The sequence below is a fragment of the Callionymus lyra genome, chromosome 10 (genome assembly GCF_982586985.1).
Source record: "Callionymus lyra chromosome 10, fCalLyr1.hap1.1, whole genome shotgun sequence".
In the NCBI taxonomy this organism is placed as follows: Eukaryota; Metazoa; Chordata; class Actinopteri; order Syngnathiformes; family Callionymidae; genus Callionymus; species Callionymus lyra.
In genome coordinates this window covers 14,110,049-14,123,855 of record NC_141827.1, presented here as the reverse complement: position 1 = coordinate 14,123,855, position 13,807 = coordinate 14,110,049, and the positions used below count along the sequence as shown (strand labels likewise).

The 13,807-nt window shown below is 38.2% G+C and overlaps 1 protein-coding gene across 1 annotated transcript; it reads left to right on the top strand.

The window, feature by feature from the left end:
• Positions 1 to 1,752: 1,752 nt before the first annotated feature.
• etnk2 (ethanolamine kinase 2) lies at positions 1,753 to 13,539 on the top strand. The gene is made up of 9 exons (XM_087800369.1): positions 1,753 to 2,102; positions 7,362 to 7,499; positions 7,578 to 7,699; positions 7,844 to 7,984; positions 11,109 to 11,251; positions 11,378 to 11,461; positions 11,518 to 11,678; positions 11,749 to 11,822; positions 11,893 to 13,539. The coding sequence occupies exons 1-9, from the start codon at positions 1,956 to 1,958 to the stop codon at positions 11,963 to 11,965; spliced, it is 1,083 nt and encodes a 360-aa protein (XP_087656495.1). The 5' UTR covers positions 1,753 to 1,955; the 3' UTR covers positions 11,966 to 13,539.
• The last annotated feature ends 268 nt before the right edge of the window (positions 13,540 to 13,807 follow it).

Here is a 13,807-nt window from a genome sequence, read left to right as displayed (position 1 = left end):
GAATCACTGCTCTAGCTTTGCGTTGATAAATCTCAGGAAGAATTTGGGATCGTTCCTTTTTGCAGTTTCTCTCAAAATCCTTCAGGTTCGAAGGTTGCAGCTTGAAGATTTGGATCCCTCCACAGATTATCAATATGAATTAGGTCAGAAGTCTGACTGGGTCATCTCATGACCCTAACATGTTCTTTCTCGAGTCACGCCTTTGTCTCCTTGTTGGATTGAAAATTAAGGAAAGTTATAAAACTGTAACTGATTTTGTCAATTTCCTACATTAAACGGTGTTGTAAAACTATTTTAAAATGAATTAATAGAATTTGTAGTAATACATGTTTAATGTGCAAACTGAGTTTTGACTAACGACTAATTGACTTTTTAACTTTGAAATTGTAGTGGATTTTTTTTTTTAATATATTAACTTTGTTAAGGGAGGGACATTTTGTCATCTCCTCTGTGTCAAGATTTTTATTTTTTCAATGGATTCATTGGCTATAGAACTATTGGAAAAAAAAATTCAATTAATGATTGAAGATCCTTTAAAATTAAACCACCATCATAAGAATTGTTGATTTTTTCATAAAAAAAACATAATTCGTTAATAAGAAACAAGATCACCCATTAATTTAATTTATTACTAAACCAATATTTTGTAAAAGTGATAACCCACCAACAGATGCGTGTGATCGTTTATAAATCTTGTAAGTCAGTTTGTCAAACTGAGCCTGAGAAACCTGGGTGTTGTATTTGACAAAGACATGTCTCTAGTTCAACACTGCAGAAAACTGACCAGAAACTGTTTCCTTCAACTGAGAAAAATCTCTAAATTTAGGAAAATGTGTCACAACACGATCTGGAGCTTATAATCCATGCATTTGTGTCTTCTCGTCTGGACTATTGCAACAGTCTGTTTTCATGTCTTAACAAGAAGGAGCTGTCTCGCTGCAGTTAATACAAAACTCTGCAGCGAGAATTCTGACCCGCTCTAGTAGAAGAACTCACATTTCTCCGATCCTTAAAACTCTTCACTGGCTTCCAGTTTCTTTCAGGATCAACTTTAAAATTCTGGTTCTTACTGTCAGATCTATTTATGGTCAGACTCCTGCTTACATCAGTGATCTGATCCAGCCGTACATCCCAGCTCGGGCTCTTAGGTCTGTGGATCAGAATCTACTGATGGTTCCTCGCACACGGTTCAGGACCAGAGGAGAGAAATCTTTCCCATTTTTATTTGTTCAGGCTTTTCCTTGATTTTCTGGAACTCCTGTTGTGTTATCAGTTTTATCTTGACCTTTAAAATATATACTTTATTGAATATTGTTTTGATTGTTTAAGCGCTTTGTGACCCTGGTCTGGAAAAGCACTATACAAATAAAAATTACTTACTTACTTACTTACTTATTTTTTGTCTTTAATTTATTTGTTCATTGTTTTATATCGTATTAATTGTAATTCATCCATGACAAAATATCGTCATAGTTTAATTAAAATTGGAGTCTATTTCCCTGCGAAAACAGATCATTATTTATATATATATATATATATATATATATATATATATATATATATATATATATATATATATATATGTATATATATATATATATATATATATATATGTATATATATATATATATATATATATATATATATACACTCTCTATATTCGGAATTATTCGTGAATAATCGTGAGTAGTCGGGCTCGGTGACAATCGGATGATCTGGAGTGGGCGGAGCCAAGTAGGAGGAAATGCTACAGTGGGTTGACAGCTGCCAAGACAACCGGCATCGAGCATCCACACCGGGTCGCAGCTCATCCTCTCCTGACACCTTCGCCACTCCAGCTCTCATCCAAACCCGTGTTTAATATTCACTCTTAAACGTTTCTCCGGCGGTTCATCCAAAGAAACGCTCTCTTACAACAGGCTAGTCCCGGTCCCAGAAGACTACGAGCGAGCAGGATGGAGACGCAGATCCATGTGCCCGTCGGGTCTCCGGTTATTCCAAAGATTCCGGTGTTCGTGGACGAACACGACGTGGAAGAAGGTGCCATGAGGCTCATAAAGGAGCTGAGACCGGCGTGGGACATGAGTCGTGTCCAGACTAAGGTAAGGCTAACAGGCTAAGCTAACGGAGGCTTTGCTAGGCTAAATAGGATTGACAGCCTCTGACGGAGCATCGTCACTGACTTTCTTCTCCTGCACACGCAGACGAACTAGCGAATATAAACTGTCTAATTACACCCAAAGTACACTCTTTTGTTTCTATTATAATCATTTATATTGTTTAATTTTAAGAAGTCAGACAAGCTACACCACCTGCCTCCATATTTCCCGTTATTTAATGTTCTTTTTATTCACGAATGATGAACGAGCTGTTTCAAGTTCTCCATCCTCATGGTACCAGTGTGCAGCTGGTGCTGACGTAGCTGTCGACGTGTTCTGACATTTTTTGTGCTGGTGCTTATTCCACTGAGTTGGTCTGACTTAAAGGACAACTCATGTGAAAACTTTTCCTGACCCCCCCCCCCCCCCCCCTCAATCTCAGCGAACGAGAGGTTACGAGAGCAGAGCCCATTATGACGCAGTAATTTGCTGTGTCTCGAATCCCATACTTCTCTTAGTATACTAGAAGTTAGTATGCATCAGGATAGTGTACATACTAACTAGTACGCAAATACTCCACAGATAGTATGTCTCAAATCAAACACTGCTGCTACGCACTAACAGGAAATGACGTGACAGCTTCTTCTTCTACTACTATTTAGCGATGGTTCGCAACCAGCTGTTTGAACGCTATCTGCGACACCTGCTGGCAGCACGTTTTGCAAGTTTGGAAAAAGAAATAAAGAAAAAATATGAGAATCGAAATATTCGAGAGATATTTAAGATGGTATCAGCACCGAAGACGTCTCATCCTTCTACTGCTGCTGAAAATACACATGTACGTAAAGGAATATATATATACATATATATATATATATATATATATATATATGACGTAACTTCCGTTAACAACGTCACTAAGATGGAGCCGTTTAGGGTAGATAGTGTCCATCGAACCATACTCAGTTTTGTGGGCGTTTTAGTACGTCAATTTAGTGTGCATGGCGACTAAGAATTGAGATGGACTTACGCACTAAAAATACTAACTTTGAGTACGCATGTATGCGATTTGAGACACCGCAATGGTCTTCTGTCCTCCAGCCAGCTATAATCACTCCCCATTTTGTTTATACAATGAGTCCCTTTGAGGTGGAGACTTCTCGGGATCGATGATTCTTAGAAATCTTGAATGCTTGACCAATCACATCAGAGGGGGCGTGGCTATAGTAAAAAAAACAGAATTATTCTCCAGAAAAACAGAGTTTTCAGTGGACTTAAGCGCAATTTCTACTGTAAATATTTCAATGAACAGAGTTCACACATACTGGTGAGTACAATAGACCAAGATCTATTTAAGACACACTTAAATCACCACCATTAGTTTCTCTTTAACAAACTTAGGAGTCAATACCTTAACTGTGGGTTGACTAAGCTCTTGGCTATTATAACAGGAATTTTGGTTTCAGAAAATGGGTTCACAGTAAGTTAAATCAACCCTGGCTCAAAGTTACCCTGCTCAGTGCCCGTGCATGTGAACGCATGACCGAGGGAATAGAGTCCTCCTCAAGAAGAAATTAATGTTTTTAAAGACATTATGACCAAATATATATATATATAAAGTGATGATATTTGAAAACATTATTGCCACATATGTGAAAAGTGATAAATCCTTAAAACATTATGACCACATATGTATATCATGATATTTAAAAAAAAAAAAGAATATAGTACCGGAGTCAACAAAGGTGTTACTTTAAAAAGAGTAAATGTTGTCTTAAGTGTTTGGGCGCACCCAACTATAAAAACACAGACTTGTCAGCTATTATCGATTTGAATGTTAAAGCAGCTCTGGGTAGTTTTTGGTACCTTTAATATTTTAGTACTAAAATAACTTGTGATGACACATAAACTTAAAACTAGTTGAATGAGTTATATACCTTGACTTGAGTTGTTTTGTGTGATTTTTATTTTCACTGTTAAAGTTCTTGGGGATGGTGTGAACACGCTACATAAACATGTAAAATAACATGCCAACTTTTGCGATGTTTAGCAAGTGCTCATGGGAAATGTGGTCTCCCATCGGGCTAAACACTACCACTTTAGTCCACTGGAGTCGCTCGACTAAAAATCGCATAGAGCATCTTTAAAGTATAATCCAGGAAATGTGAGATTTAATTCAAGCAATTGTTGTGTTGTGTAGCTAAAGTCCTTTAACAGAAGTCATAGGAAAAAATATTTTATTGAAAAAGCCTGGATAAAACAAGACTCATCAACATATGTAGCAACAATCTCTACAAACAAACTCTACAGCTAAATGTGGACAAAACTGAAACACTGGTGATTGCTCCTGATGATAAGATTCCAGGGTTGAGTCAGTACTTGGGTGATTTTGGTCAGTCTGTCAAACTGAGCCTGAGAAACCTGGGTGTTGTATTTGATAAAGACATGTCTCTTGTTCGACACTGCAGAAAACTAACCAGAAACTGTTTCCTTCAACTGAGAAAAATATCTAAACTTAGGAAAATGTTGTCGGAACATGATCTGGAGCTTGTAATCCATGCGTTTGTTTCTTCTCGTCTGGACTATTGCAACAGTTTGTTTTCATGTCTTAACAAGAAGGAGCTGTCTCGTCTGCAGTTGATTCAGAACTCTGCAGCGAGAATTCTGACCCGCTCGAGTAGAAGAACTCACATCTCTCCGGTCCTTAAAACTCTTCACTGGCTTCCAGTTTCTTTCAGGATCAACTTTAAAATTCTGGTTCTTACTTTCAGAGCTATTCATGGTCAGGCTCCTCCTTACATCACTGATCTGGTCCAGCCTTACACCCCAGCTCGGGCTCTGAGGTCTGTGGATCAAAATCTACTTATGGTTCCACGCACACGGCTCAGGACCAGAGGAGAGAAATCTTTTCAGGTTGTTGCTCCTAAGCTTTGGAACGATCTTCCTTTCTCTTTGCGCTTGATGGAGTCTACTGACTCCTTTAAGAAACATCTTAAGACGTTTCTATTTGTTCAGGCTTTTCCTTGAATTTCTCGAACTCCTGTGTTGTTCTCAGTATTATCTTGATCTTTAAAGTATGTACTTTTTTGAGTATTGTTTTGATTGTTTAAGCGCTCTGTGACCCTGGTCTCGAAAAGCGCTATATAAATAAATATTACTTACTTACTTACTTACTTACTTACTTACAATCATACGTGCAATATTTTAAACTAAAGCATATTTTGTGAAACACACGGTAATACCAACGTAACAGGCACACATCAAACACAAGATCCATTCTTGGTTTGATCACTCTTCCCAGGGAGATTGCTACGTTTTTGTTTTACAGGAAACCCAGGGTTAGTTAAGAAAAACCTGCTAGCAAGTAGGTTTGATTCACAGCATATGTTGCTATGGTAACCGACTCACTAAACCTGGTTTCTTCCCTTTGAATCAATACGCGAACAAACTAAATTGCCCATTTTTTCAGTTTAACTCACACTTTTTTTTGTAAAACTTGCCCCCCATTCTTGCTTAAGGGGATATAAATAATTTTTGAGATTTTTATTTGACATTATACTCAAGGGAAATGTTTTACATTTTCGAGTAAAAGCAGGCCGCTGTACTCAGCATTTGTTGAAAGGGAACACTTGTTGCAGGGATGAACAATTAGCTTTGTGTCTTGGGCTCCGGTTGGATCAGAACGAATGAAGGAGGGACAGAAGAATTCGCTACATGCCTTCTTTTTAAGCATGTTGCTAGGTTTTTCATACTACTTACACAATTGACAGACACCTGCATGCTTTCATATGCAAATTAAATGTGTCTTATCTGTATTGCATGTATCTTGTTTTGCCTGGTATTATTGTGTTTGTTTGTTTCATTTTTCATTTTCAATTATATCAAACTCAGGATCGCAAAAGGAGAATCGCAACCTATGATTTTTCTTTGGAGAAATTGTATTGACTTCTTGAAGTATGTTTATACACCATATCTACTGCAACAAAAAAAAAACTGATTTAAAGGGGTCATAAGAAGATTTATTCAACACTGAAAGGTCCTAAATATTACTTGCCTCTAAAGGTAAACTGAGACACATTTTAAAAGCCGGACAAGAGTTGCCTGTATCCCCCATGCCAACTGTTTAGCTGGGAGATCCAGAATGACTGCTCAATGTTCTTGTGACAAATATCCATTGATATGTATTTATTTTTCAACGAATGCTTTGATTGTGGGAGTGGAGCTCTCCGTTTAACAACACATTTTGTTTTCAACTCCCTGTCATTTATGATTGACAGAAGTTACTTACCATGTGTATGATTTACTCGCCAAAAAAGAGTTAGTACTTGTAGCTTAATTGTGTGATTAATTCTTAGTTACATAAAGCTTCAACCCAGATGACAAATCAGTCTATGCTTGGATATGAATAGGGACTCTTTGCAGTTTTAATTTTTTATTACAAAGGCAATGGATTCGATCTACTGTATGTTGTTGAAGTGAAAAGGCACATTGTGTACCAGGCTTTATGCAGACTAAATTGGATATGTTGTGGCTCTTTGCAATATCTTGTTCTGTAGTTTTTTTTAAGTCTGTGTATCTGATTTTTTTTTTTATATCTTCTCTTTTAGTTTCCATTTCTTAGAGGTTATTTTCAAATCAACAGGATGCCTGGAACACAAAAAAACAATGTGTTTTAAAACCTTGTTAACCACTGTGTTCAGTGGAACATGATTAAATATTCTATTCTGTTCCTTTGATTAGTAAGTATATTTTAAAGAGACTTTAAAAACACCTATTGCTTTTTTCTGTGGCTCTCTTAGCAATATGGGAATCTGTCTTGCTGGGCAACATATGGCAAGTCACGTTAGGGAAGAAGAAGTGAAGGGCCATGTTTATTCATGTGAACAGTGTATTAGGTATTAATGTATATTAAGTACATTTGGGGAGATGAAGAAGGCGAGAAGTCTGGGCCTCTTTACTCTGACTCTAACCCATAAAACCTATAACATTTTATCTTCTCACCAAGATGGATCTTATGATTATGAATACAAAGTCTGTTGGAATTCCAATTTAATGCTTGATTACTTTTAAAAATCTGAGTAGACCAGGGTTAACACCTCAGTAGATTCTTTCGAGCAGAAGAATAAAACAGAAACAACAGTAACACAAAGAAATAAAAGGCTTTAAATGGCACAACATGAGTTTCGGCTTACCTTTCGCTTCACATTGTGTTTTTGTTGGATTAATTTTTAATAACTATTAATGATTTCCTCACTTCTGCAGTTTTTCACGGATGGTACGACTAACAAGCTGGTGGGGCTCTATCTAGAAGACAGTCCAGATGACGTTGTCCTGGTTCGAGTCTACGGGAACAAGACAGAGTTGATTGTCGACAGAGACAACGAACTGAAAAGCTTTCAGGTACTGTGAATTAATGTGCACCCTAAATGTAGTGAATGTATTTGAGTGTTTTCTGTTACCAATATGTGTCTGGTCCAGGTGTTGCGTGCCAACGGTTGTGCTCCCAGACTCTACTGCACATTTCAGAACGGCATCTGCTATGAGTTTATGCAGGGGGATGCTCTGGGAACGCAAGACGTCAGAGATCCTGTATTACTCAGGTACAGTTAGCAAGATGAAAAATGTGACTTGATGTTAATCTGTGAGATTGTACATTTTTTGGGGGGCTTAAAGTTCATTGTGTCCTATATTTAGGTCTTCTAAATGAGACATTGGTAAAAAGTTGTGTTTCATTGTCTTTTCAGACTGATAGCCAGGGAGATGGCTCGTATACATGCAATCCACGCGCACAATGGCTGCATTCCCAAACCAAACCTGTGGATAAAGATGCAGAAATATTTCTCCTTGGTGGCCGTAGAGTTCACTGAGCAAGCTTCAAATATCAGGTAAGAGATCTGCCTCCACCTTCCACAGCTGTCTGTCCTTTACAATATTCATTTATCATCATTCTATTTGAGTCGGCTGACATCAGTTTTATCTCTATGGAATACACACGACATACAATTGTACGCAATTTTAAACTGTAATCATCCATAAATTCATTAAAGATAAGACAGAAGAAAAATAATTATAGATAGATAGATAGATAGACGGATACAGTATATGCTTGTTATAACTTTTGTTTGTCACCAAACAAAGCATTAACTTCAGAGCTCATTAATGTTTTTGGTGATAATGTTAATGTTACTGTCTTTGTTTATGTTAATTATGATGTTATTATTATTGTTTGTTTTTTGTCTTTATTGTTTATGATTTTCTCCATGTAGTTATTTATGTTATACATTTTTTATGTAACCTTTGTTTTTTCACGTTACTTTGTCTGAGGACATCTGCAATTTGTGGCTGAGTTAGCAGTGTTTGACCACAAGAACCATAAATGTCTCTTGAACCATAGTTGCCAAAGCCACAAGACAAAGATTGGACCTATTAATGCTAACGTTTGGGCTTTAACCCTTTTTTGACCAATTGAATGTACAAAGTAACAGGAAAATATATTAAATGAAAAATAACTGCAAATACTTGCTTACCTTTCTGATCATGCACTGCATTGCTAGATCAGCTGAAAGTAAGTAAGAATGTTAAAATCATTAAGAAGAGATTCACAATTCTACATTTTTTCTTGCGGCTTCAATAAGAAGAGAACTTTTTTTCAAATGTAAAGAGAGTCTAAACTCTCCATGCGTTTGTGTTTTCTCGTTTAGACTATTGTAACAGTTTAATTTCATGTCTAAACAAGAAGGAGCTGTCTCGCCTGCAGTTAATACAAAACTCTGCAGCAAGAATTCTCACCCGCTCTAGTAGAAGAACTCACATTTCTCTGATCCTTAAAACTCCTCACTGGCTAGAAGTTTCTTCCAGGATCAATTTTAAATTCTGGTTCTAACTTTCAGAGCTATTCATGGTCAGGCTCCTCCTTACATCAGTGATCTGATCCAGCCTTACACCCCAGCTCGGGCTCTGAGGTCTGTGGATCAGAATCTACTGATGGTTCCTGAACACGGTTCAGGACCAGAGGAGAGAAATCCTTTCAGGCTGTTGCTCCTAAGCTTTGGAACGATCTTCCTCTCTCTCTGTGTTTGATGATCTACTGACTCCTTCAAGAAACATCTTCAGACATTTTTATTTGTGCATACTTTTCCTTGATTCTCTGGGAGTTATGTGTTTGTCTTATGTTTCTTGACCTTTTAAAGTATATATTTTAACTGTTTATTGATTTTGATTGTTAAAGCGCTTTATGACCCTGGTCTAGAAAGGTGCTTTAGAAATAATCTTTATTCACTTACTTACTTACTTACATTCTGCATATAAGTGGAATGATTCATTTTATATATAGTCTTAAAGATCACATGTGTTTTTTATAAGAAAATTATTATAATTATATATAAATATTTGTAAATGAAGATGTTCTTGTGGAGCTGTAAAAAGAAAACACTGGCATATCATGGTGTCATTGAGATCCTGAGAACTTGTCTAAAGGCGAGAAGCTCTTTCCAAAGATAATACTGAAGGTGATATAGTTGTCCGTGGAGAAGACCCAGGATCCCCACTGACCAGTGTTGCGAGGCACATGAGAGAGTTCACCGTGAGGTTTACATAACTGCAGGAATAACAGTGCAGTGGATTAGAGAGTCTCAGGTATGTAGTGGACTCACGGTTGTTTGCAGAGCTCAGGATCAGGTTGCTGTTTTTCCTTGGTGATGCAGACAGCTAGAGTGTCCCGGTGCTGGACAACTGACTCCTGTTACACAATAGTCCACGGCAGATATTTAGATATTAATGCTTGACCATATTATCCATTTAATGGGTTTAATTAGACATAAATCGTGTATATTATGAATGATATGAAGCTTCATTTTTTTATCAATCTAAATCCCATTTAAATCACATTAACTGTCCTCATTTGTTTTAATACTTTAATCAAACACCACACTGTTGGTCAATCCAATCCAGTATTGTCATGGAAATGGCAAGATCAGAACAGTGAAAAATCAATGTCATCTTTTCTGATGACATATTTTTGCACTAAAGGTTCTTGTTGTGTCAGTTCCTTGTTTTATCTTCCGTGTATCTTCAACAAGCCTCTCAGTATTGACTCTTAGCCTCTGCTATAAAGCACTTTGGTGGACACTCTCTCCAAACAAAGAGCATTGTTAAAATAATACCTAGAGATGTCTACTGTGTGAGTCATGTTTTTTAAAACTTAAACCATTAATGATTGTAATCTTGAAGCAACGGATAAACTATAATCGCTGTTTACAGATTTTAAGATGTTTTCGGATCCGATCGAAAGGGAAAATATGTTGATCAGAGAACATCTACAACATTAACAGGCCAAAGGTGTTTTCATTGAAGTGTACCTTTTCTTGTTTTCTTCCATCTTTATAACCAGATCTTCTCTCTTAGATACAGAAGATGGGGTTTCCTCTAAGAATGAGTGATTGGTTGATGATAGTGGGATGTGCCGACTACCTTTATTTGTGATGTGATGTGAAAAATTCAAGCTTTACTTAATGTTTTTAAGATTCAAGAGCAGCTTTATTCTTTAATTTTCCGTGGTTTTGGACGTCTCCGGAATTGGTTTTAATAAAAACTAAAAGAGGTATAGATACAGAAAAACAATATTGACCAAAACAATTGTGCAGGAGGAAATAAAGAAAATAAACACAATGGGGAAAAAAAGGTTCTATAATGTTCTATAATGCCATAAAATCACAAATGTATTTTCTGTACCTGATGATGCATCCTTCAATTCAACTTGCCATCCAGTTTCTGTACGTTCTCCCTGAAGGAAGACGACATCTCATGATGCTTCTCAGTCCTAATGTTTCAATAAACATGTATCACGAAAAAATGGTCTGATCAAACTGTTGAATAGTTTCTACGCTACACATGTAACTTGTGGATCAGTAGCAGCCGATAAATAATGGAAATCTTGTGACGTCTTAGAGAAAAGTGACTGGTACGAAAGGGTAAAAAAAACAAATCAATTTTTTTTTTAAATCCCGTCAGAATCCAGCAGCAGGTTCCCACCAGGGCTGTGCTGGAACAGGAGATGTCCTGGATGAAGGAACATCTCTCCACCCTGGGCTCCCCTGTGGTCCTCTGCCATAATGACCTCCTTTGCAAGAACATCATTTACAACAGCAAAGAAGGTACACACTTGTTTTTCTACTGTTAATTTTCAAGATAATTTGCTCTCCAGCCTCCGTTGTGTATATTATTTACAATAGAAATGATATTTAATTTAATTGATCAACTTGTTTTCTCTTCTGCTTCAGGTCACGTCCGGTTTATCGACTACGAATACTCCAGTTACAACTACCAGGCCTTCGACATCGGCAACCACTTCAACGAGTTTGCAGGTTTGTAGAATCGCAGACGGTCAAGAACACAAGTCCATCAATGGTGTTTGCGACAGGAATGGCGGAGCTGGATTACGGGCTGTATCCTAGTCGGGAGATGCAGATGGAGTGGCTGACGGTGTATCTCAAGGCTTTCAAACTCTTCACCAAGAACACGGAGGAAGTCAGCGCACAGGAACTGGAGATCCTTTATATCCAGGTCAACAAGTTTGCACTGGTGAGAACCTTCAGCCACACACACACACACACACTTAATTTAAATTTTAAACCATGTGTTTGTGTCAAAGGCGTCTCACTTCTTCTGGGGCTTCTGGTCTTTGATCCAAGCAAAATACTCTAAGATAGACTTTGACTTCCTGGGGTAAGTGTTCAAACCATCTCTTCTTATGTGTCTGAATGTCTCTCTTCACGTCTCGCCTCTTCCTTGACAGGTATGCCGTCCTGCGCTTCGACCAGTACTTCAAGACCAAACCGGCCGTCATGGCTCTGAAGGTCCCGGAATAGATGTGACCCCCTGGCATCATCGGGATTCTCTGCCAGGACTACCTTCATTCCTCCAAAAAATGTAGCTACGTGTCATAAATCTTCGCTCTTTTACTAGCAAGCCTCCGCAGGTGTGTGTTTGTCATCCGACATGATGGATGTTTCTGCTTTCCTCGTCCGACAAATAAAGGTGGGGTGGGGGGCGACCCAGAGGGGGCGGGGCGGGGGGTGTAGTTGCATGAATCAGTGCCTCCAGTAGAAACTCCAGATGAACTCGGGAAGAAGCGTGATGACACCATCGGCCCTCTTGTTCTGTGCGACCTTTTGTTTTGTTTTTGTGCTGATGATGTCATCATCAATCGACACTGACGTTTGTGTCGTCGTCCTGTAAGATCTCAAACAAACCGCCGCTGCTAGAAATGTAAAAAAGAAAAAAGAAAAAGATGTGTGCAAAAGCGGATCCTGTCGTGAACGGGATGGTTTGATTGAAAGGTTCTGTGTTGATTGTGTTCTAGCAATCGAAAAAGGCTCTTGCACGTGCTTTAACATGTCCCACATTTCAGGTGACGAGGTCTCACCGCTGCCGACTGAACCAAGAGTCCGTCCAACATTCTAAACTCGCCGTGCACTAGCCGGCTTCCTTTTTAGCCTCCGCGTTTTTGACTTTTATGGCTGTAGCGTTTCACCTCATTAGGCTTTTCCCGTGGAGAAAGTTTTTCCGAGCCTCTCGGGGACATCTGCTCATCAGTCCGCCGGCAGCTACCGACCTTTCCTCACCCCTCACCCTTCTGGTGCTAAACGTGTCACGCCTCGGTCGCTTCTGTTTCCCAGCAGACGCTTTTTGATTTGAGATCTTCATCTGTGCGGACGGAGATTTAGAAAAAAAAGGTGCCGTCACCGGCTCTAAATGTGAACCTCAGTCCTCGGTCCAGCATCGCGTGGATCACGTTTTCCACCAAAATCAACATTGGTCTTCTCACTGTGGACTTAAAACAACGTGTGTATTTCGGATGTTTTTAGCTCGAGTCAACGCCCTTTGCACAATTTTTAGGAAAAAACTTTCCAAAAGCATCAACGGGAGTGTGGAATGTTTGGATACATGTTGAAGGCGACATTGAATTACTAGAAATGGCTAAAAAATACATATATTTAAGAAGGACAATCACTAAAGTTGTTGTCCTCAGTGATGAGATAGTGTCCAGCCAACGGTAGAGGTTTCAAATTAAGCTAGAATATATATATATATTTATATATATATATATATATATATTCTAGTGGCTTCAGGGAGTCCTTGCATTAGAGTTGTGTGTCAAAAAAAGTGCTCAATTTATTTCTAAAAACAAAAACTGTACAGATGACCTACTTTCTTCTTTCTTTTCCGTGTTGATTTCTCACTCGATTGCTTTGCCATGAACTGAACCGAGTGATGTCGAAGGAGTTTTTGCACAATGTAAATGTACTACTACTGCAGACGCACGGAGGGTGTACATACTGTGAGAAAATGCTACAATGACTGTCGCTACAGTGAACTCTCTCTCAAGGATACGAGTGGCCGGACTTATTTAACAGTTGTCAATAAAGTTTAGGAGATTCAATTCAAAGGACGGACCTTCAGTTTTTCATTCTTTGTAGAGGTTGTTGATGTGCTTCCTGCTGTGGTGTCACGAGCCCTGCAGTTATTAAACGGATACTGCCAGTGTTTTAAGAACATGGAACATTTTTAAATCTTTTTTGACTGAAAAACAAGTCAACATGGCAGTAGTTTGCTTTTAGACCTGGACATAGTTTGCTAATATGCCATTTGATGATTAAATTAATTAACTATTTTTGTTGAATAATGACTTTTTTAATTAAAAGTTATAG